We start from the raw sequence: 17820 nt of genomic DNA, 5'->3' as shown, positions 1-17820 counted from the left end.
GAGAGCCTACAGGAAACCTGGAGAGAGGCTTTTGACAAGGGCCTGTAGGGACAGGACAAAGGGAATGGCTTTAACCTAACAGAAGGGAGACTGAGATGGGACATTAGGCAGTTCTTCCCTGTGAGGGTGCTGAGGCCCTGGCACAGGGTGCCCAGAGAAGCTGTGGCTGCCCCATCCCTGGCAGTGTTTAAGAACTTCCGGAATGTTCCTCCTGCCCTCACCAGCTCAGTGCCCTCCTGCTCACAAGACACCCCCTTAAGCAGTCGCTGCAGTTCCAGAGGGGGTGGCTGAGGAGGGGGGACCATGAGCTGCCTGCACCATGCCCAGCCCATCCAGCTCTTGCTGGGCTGCTCCTATCATCAGCCTTACCTGGGTGGAGGGCTGCTCCTCTGGTGCAGGAAGGAGGACGGGGCTATGAGATAGATAGTGAAGGGATTAATGAGTTATAACCCCCCCTGGTAGGGGCGATGGGCTCCTGGTGGAGTGACCTTCATGCTGCCTCAGCTGGTGGAGAGGAGTGATGGGAACATTTCACTCCTCTGTTCCTTGTGCAAGACCCGCAGCCCCTGAGCTGCTTGCCCCACAGCTGTTATCCCTCATTTACAAAGCATAAACACACCAGTGAGAAAGTGGCTGCCCCCCCTCCCCATCTATGGTGGCACCAACAGGTAGCGTATTCAAAGTAAAACTGTCCCCGGGGGTTTGCTTCTGCTCCACTTCCAGCATGTCAATGTGCCGGTCCAGCTGCAGCCACAGCTGGAATGAAACCCAAGCACATGTCAATGTGCCGGTCCAGCTGCAGCCACAGCTGGAATGAAACCCAAGCACATGTCAATGTGCCGGTCCAGCGGCAGCCACAGCTGGAATGAAACCCAAGCACATGTCAATGTGCCGGTCCAGCGGCAGCCACAGCTGGCACACAGCTGAAATGAAACCCAAGCACATGTCAATGTGCCGGTCCAGCTGCAGCCACAGCTGGAATGAAACCCAAGCACATGTCAATGTGCCGGTCCAGCTGCAGCCACAGCTGGAATGAAACCCAAGCACATGTCAATGTGCCGGTCCAGCTGCAGCCACAGCTGGAATGAAACCCAAGCACATGTCAATGTGCCGGTCCAGCTGCAGCCACAGCTGGAATGAAACCCAAGCACATGTCAATGTGCCGGTCCAGCTGCAGCCACAGCTGGCACAGAGCTGGAATGAAACCAAGCACATGTTAATGTGCCGGTCCAGCTGCAGCCACAGCTGGCACAAAACTGGAATGAAACCCAAGCACAACTGTAGCCGAGGTCCCTTGCCAGCGATTCAGGGAGCATTTCTGCTTCGCGCGTGGCAACGCTAAGAAATGGGAGAAAACACCAATGAAAAGGTAGACAGGCTTTTAATGGCATGATCGAGAATCCCCTGGAAATAACAAACCTAATGACAGCTGTGTCTGATATGAACAAGAAATGGCGTCATCGTTTATTTGTTTCCAAGACGTGATCCGAAGTGACGACGGATGCCAGTGGGGCTGTCCGCAGACGGGGCCTCTGCGATGCATGCCGGATTTGATGGCCAAGAACTTGCCATGCAGTCGAACCGGATTGTGGTTCCTCGGTCGGAGCCGTACATTCTGTCTGCAGTGTGTAAACATTCTCCAGCTGCTTTCCTAAAGAATGCAAAGAGGATATGTGGAGAGGTTCAGCCTTGGGACCTGGTCGCGCTTCCAGGCAGGCGGTTCCAAGGAGCAGAAGTCCTGTCTCCAGGCCAAAAGACTTTGTCAGACCGTGCCAGAGGCAAAGAAGAACAACGTTGGTGCGCCAGGTACAATGTCTGAGTGTAGAGTCACATGCTAAAAGGAGATATACAAAATCATCTGCGTTTCCAGCTCCAATTCCCATCCGGAGCAGCAGCAGCAGCAGCAGCCCAGGTCCCTTGGCACAGCAGTGTTGCTGACACTGGTTTCACACTCTGTTGGACCTGGACTTCACCTAAAGCCCCGCGTCCCGCAGAGCCCATCGCACCCATCACCTGCAGGCGATGGGCTGAGACTGCCTGGTGTCTCAGCAGCAAACATCAGCCTTTGCTTCCTCCAGACACCCTGTGCCAGACCCCCCTGTGCTCGGGGCAGGGCAGAGCGGCTCCTGGCCAGCCCCATGCTGATGCCAGCCCAGCAGTACCCTTGCCAGAGAGACATCTCACCCCTGCAGCCCTCTGCTCTGGGAGCGGAGGAGGAGTTCTCACCTTGGTCCCTACCAGGAACCCACCTCTGGATCTGCTGTGGTAGCTCCCTTTTGGCACAAAGGGCACCAATGCATGCTTCAAACCTTGCTGTTCAGACATTTGCAGCTTCGAAATAAAAGGGAACGTTCCAGTTAAGCCAGAAAAAAACCTCATCTGATACCAAACTCATTGTGTCCGCATGGGACTTTTAGTGTGTTCTCAAGATTAAACTACAGTTGACTGATGTGCTGGAAAAGGCCTTTGGTGAGCATCGGTGCACATGGAATACTGGTGGGATCGTGCCATGGGTCAGTACAGAGAAGAAAGAAGAGTGCTAAGGGACCACTGAGCTGCTACTGGAGCTGGTCAGGGTGTCAACAGATCCTCAGGCATCTTCTTAGAGAGGATCTATCCTGAGCAAATACCTCTTGCTGGGAAGGAGAACCTTCAAAGCTTTTCTTGCCCCAACACAACTTACTTTGGATTGCAGTTTCACTAGCGAGCAAACCATGCTTGTGTTAACCAAGGGCAGCCACCAGACCCTGGTCCATGGCACACGGAGATGTGTGGCAGCCCAGCACCTACTGCAGCTCTGACGGCCACCTTCCAAGCTGGGTTGTTCTGCCCCCAGGCAAGGGGAGCCTCAAGGCTCACATGGACTTTGGCTGAGTGTTACCCTGTTCATCCACATGCACTGCCCACAGCAGGCAGTCCTGCACACATCACAGGTCATGTAGCAACCGGGCACTTCTTTGAAGGTAGCAGGATCCTTTACAACCCTTAGCCACTATCTAGTAAGGGCACTACTTATATTATATTGTTATAATAATATATATATTATAATACTCTTTACTTTGAAGGGCAGTCTCCTGCCCCTCACAGATTCCAAGCACAACTGACTCAGAGCTGTCTGCTGCTCAAACCCCTTTTGCACCAAGACAACCACAACTGTTTGTGCTGCCAACCAGACCGATGGGTTAAGCATCTCCACCCGTGTGTTCAAGCCCCTACATGGCACTAGTCTGACCGGTGCCATCGGTCCTTCTGCTCTCTCTGCTCAGATCATCGGTTGTCATCCTGGCTCAGCACTGGGACCTGTCAGATTCACCACTTGGCATGCCTCCTTCCCTCTATCCTTGTTTCTATGCGAGCACCTCCTGGCCATACAGCATCCTTTGACTCGTTTTTACCAGCCACCTTCTCAGCTGGCAGGCAACAAAGAGCTGGGACTTCACAGACCCCAGCAAAGCAAAGGCTCTCAGCAGAGCATTTGCTTTATCTCACGGTACCAAGCAGTCCCAAAGACACTTATGGTCCCAACACACATACGCTCTCCTGAATAAGTCCTGTCCCCACCACACAAATGCAGGCTCGGTGGCAGCCTGCTCCAGGAGTCCCCTCAAAACACACACATGGGCACAACCACCGTCTGCAGCTTGCTAGGACAGACCTTGCAGCAGACACTGATGGGGAACCAGGCAGTGTCAGGCTGTTCCCAGAAGTTCCTGCGAACATGGGGAAGTGCTGGGAATCCTGCTTCTCCTCGTGACTCCAACCTTCTTTATCCTTCCTAGCCATTTCCTCTGATCGCTCAGCTACATCTTCTCTTTGATCTCTTTGCAGCGAAGCAAGGAAGCAGCCACACACCAACAACAGATGCTGGGCCATGGAAAACTCTAAACTTCCTCTTGAACAGATACACTGATTGTGCTTTATCGGCCTCCCGTGCTAAGGCAGCTTTGCTAACCCTGTGAATAGTCCTGTACCCTCTCCCCAAGCTCTTTCAAGGTTCGGCATGTGCATCCTCAACATAAAAAGGACATGGAACTGTTGGAACAAGTCCAGAGAAGGGCCATGAGGATGATCAGGGGACTGGAGCACCTCCTGTATGAAGACAGGCTGAGAAAGTTGGGGCTGTTCAGCCTGGAGAAGAGAAGGCTGCGTGGAGACCTCATAGCAGCCTTCCAGTATCTGAAGTGGGCCTGTAGGGATGCTGGGGAGGGACTCTTCATTGGGGACTGCAATGATAGGACAAGGGGTAACGGGTTAAAACTTAAACAGGGGAAGTTTAGATTGGATATAAGGAGGAAGTTCTTTACTGTAAGGGTGGTGAGGCACCGGAATGGGCTGCCCAGGGAGGTTGTGAATGCTCCATCCCTGGTGGTGCTCAAGGCCAGGTTGGATGAAGCCTTGGGTGAGATGGTTTAGTGTGAGGTGTCCCTGCCCATGGCAGGGGTTTTGGAACTTGATGATCTTAAGGTCCTTTCCAACCCTAACTATTCTATGGTTCTATCTAAACCTGGGTGGAGCTCCTGGTAAAGGCTTCACCTCCAAGTCTTACCCTCTGAGCACTCCAAACTGAACAGTCCCCCAACAAACTAATGCAAGTGCCAGTACAGTTTATATCTCTGGGAAGAATCTGTCTTTGCATTCATTCTGTTTCTAGTTTCTAAACACACAGGGCACATTCAGGTGGCAGTTCAACACCCCCTCCCAAGTCAAATCCATATGAAGTGCCACCAGAAGAAGTGGTCACCCTCTGTCCTCTCCTTGCCCTGCTTCTGCTGTGTGACTAAATGCTCCCCATGCTTCTCTGCAAAAGTGAGGGCATGTTTGTAGAGCAGAAGCTGTGCTTCTTACCTGAACAACATCAGTAGAAACAGTCAGCACTGAGCCAGATGAAATACATTCTTGGCATTGGCAACACTGAGATGGTCATGTAGAGGTAATTCCTGTCACCCATTCCTAGACATTTCCCTATTCAGCTGTCCAAGGAGTACCTTGTTCTCCCAGCCACCCTGTCACAGCTCTCTTGCTCCTTTCCTTTCCTGTAGATGTGAATGACTTCAGGATTTGACTGATGGTCAATGGCCATCAGTGTGACTGTTGCATTCGTGTTCAAATGAACCAAGACTATAACTGTCCAGGTTCCTCTATCAAGCTTTTTGCCTGCAAACAGTGAATGCTTGCAGCTAGTTGCAGATGTGGGAATGGGTGCATGGAGCAGCTGTGTTTTCGTTCTGCCTCATGCAGAGCCTATTTAGGCATGACAACGGTGTGAAGCCCCAAGTATTTGGGTCTGGAGCATTTCCCCCTGTGAGGTGTGTGAAATTCTGTGATTGCTTTAAGATCTCATCATGCATCAGTCCTCCTGGCTTCACTTTCAAGCCTTCCTGATTAGTCTGGGGCTAAAAAGTTGGTTGATTTAGTTCTAGCTGAGGGCTAAGCTTCTGCTCTGATACTGCTACTTGAGGAGCACAGCCCCTGCTTTTACCTTCACGTTGTCAGTTCTCACACGTGTGGAAGAGCTGAGCACGAGAAAGACACGAACCTCTGCAACTGAACCCTCTGTACTCTCAGGCAGAAAGGTGCAAGGTACCCATGTGCTGACAAACCTCTCCTCACAAAGCAGCAGCTCTTGAGTATAGGACAAGACAATCATTTCCCACCCTGCCACGTAAGGGAACTCTCAACCATGGTGCCAAAATTCACAAACACCGAGAGCGTGACAAGAAAGCACAAGGAATTCAGGTGCAAGGGGCACCCAAGCTAAAGGCATCCAGTGACTCTTTACATCTTCAGGCTGGAGCTGTGTTTGGTGGGCTGTGGGTCTGCGGCACCAACCACATCCAGGTTGACAAGAACCACCCATGTTGGGAGATGTGGTCTCCACAGATCACAGTCTGGTACTTGAGACAGAAGTGGCTGCAGGGTGCTCCCTTTACATCAATTAGCAAGGGCTCTTGATTTCCCAGCAAGCTGCCAATACATCCCTACTTCCATTTAAACACCCAGCACACTGGCATCTGCTGGAACAGCAGCAGTGCCACTGAGCAGCAGTGCCACACAGCTTCCTCTGCGGGACACACCGGAGCGGGTAGGAGCATCCAGCAAGACCTGCCTATATTCCATTCCCCCTGCAGAGGCATCTCTGGCAAAGGAGAGAAGAGCCCCCTCTGGAAGATCTCTGCACACGAGGATGCATCCATCCCTCCTGGCTAAGCTGGTGACCATCCCTTGCTAACACAGGTGGCAGGAGGTGAGCCAACGCTCAAGGTAGATAGTGGTGGCCAAGGCTGGTGTTTTCCCAGCAAGGAGAGAGGAGGGAGCTGCCTGCAGGATGGGAGCTTCCTCTCCAACAGGCCTTGCTCTCCACACCTCTGCTCCTCTTTCTACAGCCACTGGCATTGGCAACTGGTATTGCTAACAGGGAGAGGGGCTGCCGGGGGGGCGGAGGGACAGGCACTGGGCAGGCTGCCTGGGTCACTGCTTGGTGCTGTGCGTTAGCAAGCGTGAGCTGCGGGCTGGGGTCTCCCTTGGAGAAGGCTCCGTGGCTCGGAGGCTCTCAGGCCTGTGGGAGCTGATCGCGACGGTGTGGGGTGAGAGTGAGTGAAGCTTTGAAGAACAGCTACTGCTATACACTCGTGGGTCCAGCGTGGAAGGCTGTGCTGCAGCATCTCAAGTGTAGACTATATGCAGAAGTTACCCAGTCTGTTGGGCTGGCAGAAGATCATTATCTGGCAGCTGCCTTGCTTTCCAGGGACACCTGCTTTCCTTTGGTTGCTGGACTCTGAGTCTGGGTTTTTCCTCTCTGTCGTTTTTTGGCCACGCCAGGAGAGGGCAGGGAATCTCCTGTCGGCCCCAGGGCCTGAGCTGGGGGCTGGGGTCGGGGGGAAGGAGGAACTCGCTGAGGAGCTGCAGTCCCTGGCTTATGCTGCCGGCAGGGAGAAGGGCTTTCCCTCCGAGGGGGCAGCTGGCTTCTGGGGGAAGCGCTGGGGTTCCTGGAAGGAAGGACGGGGCTCCGAGGGGATGCACAGCTGGACCTCCGCGAGCTGCTCCGCGCGGGAAGGGACGTGGAGCTCGGCGAAGGAGGGAGCCGGCTTTGTATCTGCGCTGCTCGGCACTCGGTGGGGATGCTCCCAGTGGGTCTCTGTGCCTGAAGCCTGCAGGGGAAGAGAAGAGGCAGGATGAAGGGGTGGTTCTGCAAGGGGCTCTGAGGCTCCTGGCACATCTGACGTGAACCTTGCTGGGCCATTACAAGGAGTCTCTGGCACCAGGATGACAGGAGCTGTGCTGTGAGGAAGATGGGCGCTGGTTTGAACACCCCCCTCTGACTCCTGATGCTGTTAAGTAGTGTTTGCCCTGATCCTGCGGCACCCTCTGGGGTGATGCACGGGCATGGTCTGGCTGATAGCGTGTATGTGGGACTCTTCTTAACATGCAGCATGCGTGCAGCAGCCTCTTCTGAGGCTGGAGCTACAATCTGGGAATGAGCTGGCTCAAACCAGCCCACAGGGATTCCTTCCTTTCACCTCATGTATCTGAAAGAGCGGAGGCAGAGCCATGGCAGCAGCTGTGCTCCTGGGCTGGACCACCAGCCCCAAGGCCAGGCAGGAAAGCCAAACACGGGTGAATTCAGGTCTGCCTCCAGTTACAGCTCTGTGTTTGTCTGATAGAGAGGCAGGTACCTCCAAAGAAACTCAAGGCATAGGGATGTAGGGAATTCAGAGCATGTGGTGGTGGCCCATGCTGTGCAGAGCCCACTCTTGTGCACCTCCTACCCAGCTCTTCACATGTTGGCCATCATCTGAGGCAATCACAAGTGCCCACCCCACAGCCCTTGTAGCTCTAATCACAGCAGCCAGGCCAGGTCTCCCTGCAGAGACACGGCCGTACCCAACATGCTGCAAACCTGCTCAGTGCTGGAGGGGCCTGCTGTCAGCAGGATCAGACCACACGGAAGAGCGTGAGGAAGAGGAGGTGGCCTCAAAGCCAGGGCAAGTGAAAAGGAGCTCAGCCCTTCGGCCAAACTGAGCTGGAGAAGACAGAGGGGTGGGAATTTCACACACCATGAGCTGAAATGACTGCAGGAAGCAGGGATGGACCATGTGCTCAAGCCAAGGGAAGGCTAAAGCAGCAAGAGATGAGCAGAGCGCTGGCTGCACCTCCTTAACCAGTCCAACATTTCACATTGCTCACTGTTTTGGTCTTACCTGTGGGCAACAGCCGCATCCTGCGTGGAGCTGCACAGTGCCGCTGTTGCGGCAGCCATGGAGCTCTCAGCCTTGGCTGCCTCCAGCAGCGCTTTCACCGGGGTGATGGGCCGAGGAATCCTGCTCTTTGTGCTTGTGGGTCTCTCTTCTTTCCCCAGGAGGGCCGCCCTCTCCTTCCCTGCCTTCCTTGGGATGGAGTCATCCGAGTCATGGGTGTCCTCCTCGGAGCCAGTGGCCGAGAGCGTTTCTGAGGCTCGGCGCTGCTCCTCGCTGGAGGATGCTGAGGAGGAGGCCCCCGAGGCCAGGCGGAGGAGGCGGCTCTGCCTCTTCTCCATCACCAGGCGAGCCAGGTCCGGTTGCTTTGCTCTCTTATAAAGCCTCTCTTTGGCTGAGAGTGAAGTTGAGAGGTCTGAGCCAGTGTCCTCCTCCGAGAACAAGATAGGTATCCGGCTCCTGTACCGGGAGCCCAGAGGTCTCCGGGGGCCCTGCTGCGGGGTGTCAAGGATGCTCTCAGCTCGCTTAAGGGGCTCTGCCACCGGTGCTGACTTCTCCAGGTCAGGCTCCCTTGTACCCGCCTTGCCAGGCTCTTCCACATCCACCGGGAGCACCGCTTTGTCAGAGAGCTCCGGCTTGTCCTCGGGAGGCTTTGCTACACAGGGAAGGGCCAACTGCTCCCCCACTGTCTCCGAGGTGGTTTCAATGGGGTTAGCGGAGAGCGCGCAGCTCTCCGTCTCTGCCCCTTCCAGCCCCGAATGTATGCTCCCGTTCTCTACCAGCACCAGGTTGTCCTCCAGCTCTTCCTCGATGATGACCCCCTCAAACTGGCCCGGAGGGCAGTACTCCTCATGCCTCATGAGCTGGCCGCCGGAGGACATGACGTTTAGGTGGGTCTTCTCGGCGATGTGAACAAACGTGCGCTCTACTTTGGTAAAGGGGGAGGAAGCTGTAGCCACTGCCACGGGAGGCTTTGGTTCCGATTTAAGGACTGAGGACAGGGTCCCTGGCTCAGATACATCCAGCTGGCTCCCCATAGGCTGTGGCCGCTCGCTCTGAGGTGTCAGTGCAGCAAGAGTGCCCAGATCAACTTCTGGAGGCAAGTCTGTGGTCACCGGCGATTTCTTCAGATCACCTGGTGAAAACAGCACAAGGGTCTTTGAGCCTTCCTCCAGCTCCAGGTCCCCATCAGCAGTGGATGCTCGACCCCTGGATCCCTTCTGGTCATCAGCCAGGAGCGTGGACGGGGCACACTCCTGGCTGCGCTCCGTGCTTTTCTGACTCAGGTCACTGCTGGAACCGCTGTGCATGTCAATCTCATCCCCTTCCTCTTCCACCTCCTCCTCTTCATCTTCCTCCTCCTCGTCCTCTTCCTCCTCATCTTCCTCTTCCTCCTCTTTTCCATTAATTTCCAGGTAAGGTTCCAGAGGCTTGCAAGGAGCAGTCAGGACAATATTTGAGAAATCAACTCTCTTTATCCGCTGGGACACCTTAGGCTTTTCCCAGTAGTTGCACACATCCCTTCTGAAGTCTTGGTAAGGCAAACTTAAAGGCACCGCCTTGGGCAGACCATTCATTTCAAAGGACTTCAGCATAAGGGCCTGCAAGAAGAGAGACGTGACAAAAGGGTCAGTATTCAGACATGACATCGACACAGACGACATCAGGATCAACAGCAGTGGGAAGCATCAGTGGAAAGCACCAAGTCCATCGAGCTTCCAGAATACAAGCCTGAGCAGTGATCGCTTGATCATTCCATTTGTACAAACCTCAGAGAGACTCACAGGCAGTTACCACCGAAGGCAAAAACAGGTGCCTTCTTTGCTAAGCTGCAGCCTTTAACCTGGACCTAAAAGAGCCGTGTATAAGCAGTTCCTCAGGATTTCTTCACACTTCCCAATCTTCTTCAGTAATTATATATTGATTTCAGTATTCAGCATATTTGGGTTGGAAAGGACCTTAAAAGTCATCTAGTTCCATGTATATATTCACATCTTCACTCGTTCCTTACTGCAACCATTCAGCAACCATCTTTTATGCCCAGGCCACAGTTTGCTCAAGGGGCCTCTCTGATTTCCTGATCACTTTCCAGTTACCATCCACCACTGTGGAATCTTTGCAGAGCTCCCATGTTCCCTGCTGTGCTCCTTCGCTCCAGCAACTCCTAATCCTGCTTCCTACAGGCTCCTGCTTTCACTCAGCTGCTCAGCAAGCCATGGAGGCTGACGCACAAAGTACCATTATGAGACCCTGGGGTGTCCAAGCATGCAGAGCAACGGGAGGAGAGGACAGCTGGTGGAGGCAGTGCTCCTCGAGCAACAGGCTGGTGTGGAGAGGCTGCCTGTAAGGCACCAGGAACGGGCTGTGAACTGATGACAGATAACAGGAGCAGAAAAGCAGCAGCTCACACACACGTGCGCACACTTCGCCAACCAAGCAAACCAGGCAGAACAAGTAGGAAATGGCCATTGAAGTTTGGCCTAATAAACAAGTGGTTGTAAATGAAAAACCACAGCAGCACCGCTCTGCAAAATGGGTTTAAAAAAAGCCATTTGGGGCACCAAACATCTGCATTTTCAAGCAGCATTTGACAGTGTCAGGGGGCATTTAGGCTACATGGCTAAACAAGCACTCATTTAACTGCATGGGGTACAGAGCAGCCAACAGCTAGCACGTCCCTCTGGTGATGGGAACGTGTCTGTTTATCTCTGGGGGGTGTAAAAAAAGCCCTCAACAGCTTTTCAGTCCAATGACAGGACTTCAAATTGTGCTGAGGATCTCCACGTTATCCTGTGCAGAGCAACTGCCCTATTAGTATGCCTAAGAAAGTGTAAGCACTGTATGCTCATGTATAAAGAGAGACATTTCAAATAGATGGGTGGGCACCATCAGGTTGTTAGGTATGGGGATAAGGTGTCATCTATTTAGTATTTCTTTTTGTATCTTATAGATTTAAACACAGGCTGACTTTGGCAATGCCTCTGGAGTCCAAAGCTGCTTCTCTTCAATTAAAGCTGAAGCCCAGCCCTGAAATTGGCCCTGTATTAGCCGGATCTGGGCTCTCACTGACCCACTCCACCTTTTGTATCAGGATGCCAGATGTGGAACTCAGACTGCTAAGATACTTACCACCCTTTGGAAAGGAAATTGCACATCTGGCTTCCTCCCTCAGGCATTTCTTGGAAATAAGCCCATGCAGCAGCCCACGATTGGATTCTGCCTGCTGGCTGGATTTGGTTTTCCCAAAAAATACACACACAGTGTTACCCCTTGAGTCCTGATCACACAGGTGTGCTCCCCCAGTGGGACCAGGACCTGATAAAGAAGCCCTCACCAACACCTGAGCCTCCCCCTGGAAAGAATACCCCGTCCCTAACTACTTCACCCTGTCTTCTAGATGCTGTGGTTGATGGTACGGTTGGAGGATCACTGGTTCCTCTTTGCCTGTGTAAACCTTCAAATCTCCTCTCAGATCTTAGGAGCCTGTGCCATCTCATCTGCTTTCTGGTCAAGGAGAATTGAATCCAGTCCTGCAATGTACATCCTAGATAGGCCAGAGATATGGTTTCCATGCCCTGCAGTCTGTCCCACCAGCAGCCCTGTCTCCAGCAACCACTCTTTCCCTTGCAGGACATCACAAGTTTTTCTGGGATAAGACTGCACTAAGCTGGATGACAGCGAGCAGGACAGCATGACATTGTGTAATAGAAATAATGGTTCTCCTGCTGCTCTGGTCCCCCTTTGCTGTCATTGAGTCATAGGATCATAGAATAGTTAGGGTTGGAAAGGACCTTAAAATCATCCAGTTCCAATCCCCCTGCCATGGGCAGGGACACCTCACACTAAACCAGGTCACCCAAGGCTCTGTCCAACCTGGCCTTGAACACTGCCAGGGATGGAGCATTCACAACTTCCCTGGGCAACCCATTCCAGTGCCTCACCACCCTTACAGTTAGCCTGCAATATCTTCCTAACCTCATGTACTTCCACCTCTGGCTGTACAAATTCTTTGTGTTCTTTAGCAAATGGACTGCCTTTCTGCCTGTCATTTCATTTCTCACATGTCTTTTCCATTTCCCTTCGTGGACACTGCACCCTAAGCACAACAGTGATTGCTTGGCTTCCACCTACCTTTGTGAGACTTGGACTGCTTAACCTGTTGCGTGCAGTACCCCAGAGCTGCCAGACACCATTCCTTAAAGCCGTTGTTTTGCCACTGTAAATGCACCGTGGAGAAAATCCAAAGAGCATAAATATGCCAAAAATGTGGAGCACAGAAGTTACCTCCAAACCCAATGAAAAAAAAAAAAAGGACACAGTTGAAATGTCTCCTGGGTCAAATATTATTTTAACACATAAATTCTTACCTTTCGTTCCTATCATCACCTGAAGTTGTTAACAAGCAACACTGTCCTAGGGCATCAAAGTGGCCACTGTTACTGTGATCAGCAGCTAGCTGCAGGCAGGCATCCTGTTGGAAGCCCTCACTAGAGATGTTTGTGTCCTGTCTTGACTGCCATCATGTACCTTTTGTACCACAGCACACCCAGCTGCTTTAGGACTATTCCCCAAAGGCTGGAGAACTTTGGTGCTCTGCTGTACCAATGGAAGGAACAGGAGTTCAGGAGTGGAAAGGCTTAGGCTGTAGCTTAAAACTGTAGAATATCAAAAGTGCAAGGAATTTCTAGAGGTCTCTGCTCCAACCACCCCTCAAAGCAAGACCAACTTAAAGCTGGCTGCTCTGGGCCCTGTCCGGCTGAGTTTTGAGTATCTTCAGGGCTAGAGAAGAATCCTGAGCCTCCATACGGTTTCCAGGAGGAAAAAAGGGGCTCGTACACTGTACAACCTGGAAAGTCAGAGACCACAGCCAAATCCTTGCTCACCTGCCTGCACAAACTGCTCTCTGCCTTTGAGGAGCTGGGGTCTTGTGCATCTTCTGCAAGGGGGAAAGTTTGCACCAGCCTCTCCACAAGTACCAGAGCCTTTGCATGCACCTACTGTCTGCAGTTTCCCTCTCAGCCACTTGCAGAAAATCACTGAATTACTAATTGTGCACCTCGCACCAAACCAGACAGGGTCCATCACCATATTTCATAGAATCCCAGACTGGTTTGGCTTGGAAGGGACCTTAAAGCTCACCCAGTTACCCCCTTCCACTAGACCAGGTTGCTCCAAGCCCCTGTGTCCAACCTGGCCTTGAACACTGCCAGGGATGGGGCATTTCCTCTTCCAACCTGATCCCAGGCAGACCAACAGCAATTGGGGTTGAGCCGCGTGCTGCTCTGCAGCAGGGACTGCTCTCAAAGCAGAGTGCTGATGACAGGTGAGCACGGTCGCATCCCTGAGCGGCTCAGGCAGGACATGACTTTCAGGACAGCCACAATTTTGCATTCCCTCCCTGGGGTTTTGGGGGTGGAAGGGCTGGACGTTTACCAGATGTTCCTGGACACCTTGTTGAATGTCCGATGGGAGGCAGCCATCCATCCACCCTGTGCTGCCTGCCAGGGGAAGATGTGCAGTGCAGGAAAGCAAGAGACACATGGTGAGCTGTTTGTGTTGGGTCTGGAGGTGTTGGATTGGACCAGCTCACACTCAGCCAGTTTGGATGCTGGCAACCACCAAGGCAGAGCTGTAAAAACTCACGTAACTTGGATTTAATCGTAACATGCTGCTGCACTGTGACTGGGTTCCGGTCAGTCAAACTGGTACTAGCCTAAACTGATGTATATTGCACTCCCAGCGTGGCCTTCCCAAAGTACATGGAACACATCTCCAGGAGTCCAGACCTTTGCTTCTATTCCCAGATCAGTCTTAACAGCAAGTTTTCAGCCATCACATCAGTAAATGATAATGAAACCCTCACTGTACTACCAGAGCTCCTTCATCTCCCTGCCCGGTGCTCCCACATTCCTAAGGACGAGCAGGGAATGCCTCCCAGAGCTGGAAAACAACGGGAAGAGAAAAACGAAGCCAGCAAGCAAACAAACAACCCAGCCATCACCAGGGTGCTGCCTTTGATTCTTTAATAAGGTTTTGGTAGTATACAAGCTTTTTGTTTGCTTTCCTTTCTTTTCCGATTGTCTGGATTAACATACATGGATTTAAAAAAGGCACAAAATCCATTGCACAGCTTCTGTTTTGTTTGTTTTTGATGACATTGCCTGTTCCTTGTGGTTTCAAGTGTAGGATTTTACAGTACTCTGCAGCATTTACAGCATGGTCTACATACAGGTAATCAATGCATGCTTTTATACAGGAGACAGAATTCCGATTCTCTCTCAGTATTTCTATATACACAATAATACAGTGGTTTTCTTCTGAAAAAAAGCTTTAAATTGGTCTTGCATGCTCGGTGTGCCAGAAGAATTAGTGCAAGCATATCTTACAGTGTTATTGCAGTACAAAAAGGGGTCGACCTTAGGCTCTAAAGGGGTTAGATACAGGAAGAATAAAAAGACCCAAGGAAAACAAGCTTTGGATCCCTTTAGTCAACTACGTCCTCCCAAGTGGATCCCTGCTCAGTACGGCCTTTAAAGCTCCGGCATTTCCCTCGTCTCCCTGCTGCCCTCCCCCTGAGACGAACTTCCCCAGCTTCTCCAAACCTCCCGTCCCTGGCCACTGATGAGGACTTCTGGCAACTTGAGGAAGCCCTTCTGCTGCGCTCCGAATGCCGGAGACCTGCCCGAAGGGGACTTCCCTGAGATCCACTGCTTCCAGCAAACTCAAGTCCCAGCAGATGAAGGTTCTCAAGCAAACCAGGAAGCACGGCAGGTTACCTACAGCTTTTGTCTCCTCCCAGCAGAAGGTACTACAGAAACCCACAGTCATCTCCTACTTCGAATAGCAGTTGGTTCAATATGGTTTGGACTCTCTCCTGCTTAGCAGCAACAGAAGTCTAGCAAGGTGACACAAGGTAATGCAAAGGAAGGATATGCTGGTCCCTGAGATTCTTGATGGGAGCTGGAAAAGTCAGAGAAGCAGAAATCAAGTTCCCAACATGACGGTAATTGTTCCATTGGGAATGGGAAGAGGCCTTAGTCCTGAGAGATGCAGGTGGCACACAGGCAGCAAGAGCCGTAGTCCGGTCTTCCCTGTAACGGCTTTGATTTGGATATTATCAGGACCTTAGCATATCCTGGAAGTGACATTATCCTCTGCCAACATAGACTAAGCTTGTTTGGGACTGGGAGATCGGGCAGGACTGACAACAGTGAGTGGGAAAAACCCTAGCATCTGAGTTTCTGAAGCAGCTCTTTCTTCAACCCAGCATCAGATGAGGTAAAAGGAGCAGGGGTCTTAGAGCTGCCATGCTTGCTTGCAGGACCTCCGCATTCCAAGAATCAGCACCATAAATGTCAAGAGAGATGTTGTTCTTTCCAGCATCAAATGCTCCACAGCCTTTCTCTTCCTTTATACCAAGGACAGCCCAGTCCCATGCTGCAGAAATGCTCTGCTCCTCCCTATTTGTGCTTTCAGATGTTTAGGTTTGTGCCAGTTTTCCTAGTGTCTTGGATGGAAGCAACAGCTCCGTGAAGGTGGAATACCTGCCCTTTTGCTTCCCACCTCTGCCCCCACCAGTGTCTCCAGCAAGAGTCAAAGCAGAGCTCCTGGTCTGAGCAGACATGGGGCCCACCTCTTTCTTATCACTTGTAAGAGGCTCAGGAAATGGTGAGCAAAGTGGAAGGAAATGATAACCCAAAAGTTGTCCTAGCCCCTAATTGTAAAGGCAACTTAATAGCAGCAAGAAAGAAGAAGAAGGGAATTCTGAAAGCTAATCATCTTCCTTAGCCATAAAAATAACCAGAAGTTAGCAATGCTGAGGAAGAACCTGATCTGGCTTTTTTTTATCTTAGGAAGGACCAAGCTGGAGGGGGAGGAGTCCCGTGGAAATCCTCCTTATCAGACTTGTTCGGAGGAAGTTTCACGTTGCCAGATGAATTAATTGCACTCAGAATGAAGCAGAGCAACGTGTCGGAGGAAGCCCTGGGGATCCTTATGGCGCAAGTGCACGAGGTGAGGTAACCAACTTGAAACCCTTTGCATACGGAAAAAGAAAACCTCCAACCACAAAGCAATTCCCTGTTCAAACACCGAGAGACATGCAGGTGAACGTAAAGTGGGGATCGCTCCCGACCCCCGGCTTACACGGTTAGCAGCTTGTTTAAAACGTACATTCATTGTGACACCGTTCTCCCAACAGCAGGTTTAAGACAAAGGAGTTGCAATACATCAAATAATCCTTAGAGACATTTCCCAGAAGTTAATCTTGTTGCTGGCCCATGGAACTGCAAGAGCAGGTCTGCGTGTTCCAGCCGCCCAAACACAAACCTCACGGTATAACAACGCAATCAAAAGGAAGTTAGTACCGCAGGGATCAGCCTTTATGCATTTAAAGGTTTAACGTTACCCAAAATAGGTGTTTGCATACCAGTACATTACATCCTGAGTGGCAGCACCTGCCACCAGCTGATGGCGAATGGAGGGGTATGTGTGCTACAGGACACTGCATTAAGAAACCGCGCTGGGCCAGGTTGCCAAAATCAGCTCTGCCACAAGCAAAGGAGGCCAGTGTGCCACCTGAACCAGACACCACGGGGATACTGACCGAGATCCATCCTCTGCAACAGCCTTTTGAGCACTTGGATGTGTGCAAAGTGGCCCATGACCGGCATGGGAACGCTTTTGTAAGGCATGACCACATATGGCTATTCACACGCCACGTGTGGGTCATGAACACATAGAAACATACATACAATCAGAAATGGAAGCTCCAGCAAAAAGCATCCCAACACCACCCTGGGGACAAAAGTGAACTCAGGAAGCACATCTGGCTTACTTTGGTCAACCTCTCCAGAACCTCTCACTCTGTCAACTAGAGGGGAAGCAGGTCAAGAAGAAAGCACCCAAAGTGCTCCAGCCGACAAACACCTGGGGCAGTTTATTCACTACAGTCACTAACAGGAGTTTAGGGATTTGCAAATCATCCATGATTTTCAAGGCTTCAGACCTTGTTTGCTAGGTAATGTAGTTTTTTTATATCTTGCCCCTTGAAGCCCATCTGTTACTGCCAACAGAGCTCCATAAATACACTGCAGCTATCTCCAAACAGTTCTTTCCCATTTGGGAAAAACAGAAAAGGAAAAACAAAAATGAAAGCTTCCCTTTTGAACAGACTGGGATAAAAGAGCCCTTTCTTCTTCAATGTGAAACCGATCTCAGCTCCAGGTTGAGTTCTGAGAGCGGCGCGAATAAATCTCCACTGACAACCAACCATTAATAAAACGCATCATTCATGTAACCCAACCCTTTACAATTACAGTAAGAATAACGAAGGTCATTGATGCAGTATTATGCGACTGGATAGCACAGAGATTCTGTGTAGCTCAAGGAAAAGATTCTAGATCCCCTGAACAAACGCAGTGGGCATCAGCAATCCCTCCAGATGAGCAGCAGAAAAATCTCTCTCTGTTTTCAAGAACAATCTTGTGCCACTGCCCAACACTTTGAGGTTCCACATATACACATCACGGCAGATGGAGGTGTGAGAGGGAAGGGCATTAGAAAACAGGGAAAGGACTGAACACATTTTTCCATGCTTTCCGATCTTCAGTCTCACAGCGCATCCTAT

At 51.5% G+C, this 17820-nt stretch overlaps 1 protein-coding gene across 12 annotated transcripts in view; it reads right to left on the bottom strand.

Annotated features, from left to right (window-relative positions):
* Positions 1-4502: 4502 nt before the first annotated feature.
* Positions 4503-17820, bottom strand: part of TTBK1 (tau tubulin kinase 1) — a 77106-nt gene continuing 63788 nt past the window's right edge. For all 12 annotated transcript variants that reach the window (XM_061475149.1, XM_061475146.1, XM_061475137.1 and 9 more), the window contains 2 exons: positions 8199-9793; positions 4503-7148 (listed from right to left, as the gene is read on the bottom strand). In XM_061475149.1, the coding sequence (XP_061331133.1) occupies positions 6719-7148; positions 8199-9793 (2025 nt within the window). In that variant the 3' untranslated portion in view covers positions 4503-6718. The remainder of the gene's footprint in view (positions 7149-8198; positions 9794-17820) is intronic.

This window comes from Pezoporus flaviventris, unplaced genomic scaffold, assembly GCF_033815535.1.
Source record: "Pezoporus flaviventris isolate CSIRO_AGI_PZ_B2104156 unplaced genomic scaffold, CSIRO_AGI_Pfla_v1 ptg000083l, whole genome shotgun sequence".
Taxonomy (NCBI): Eukaryota; Metazoa; Chordata; class Aves; order Psittaciformes; family Psittacidae; genus Pezoporus; species Pezoporus flaviventris.
The sequence above is the reverse complement of the archived record's forward strand: the minus strand, read 5'-3'. Positions and strand labels throughout refer to the sequence as shown.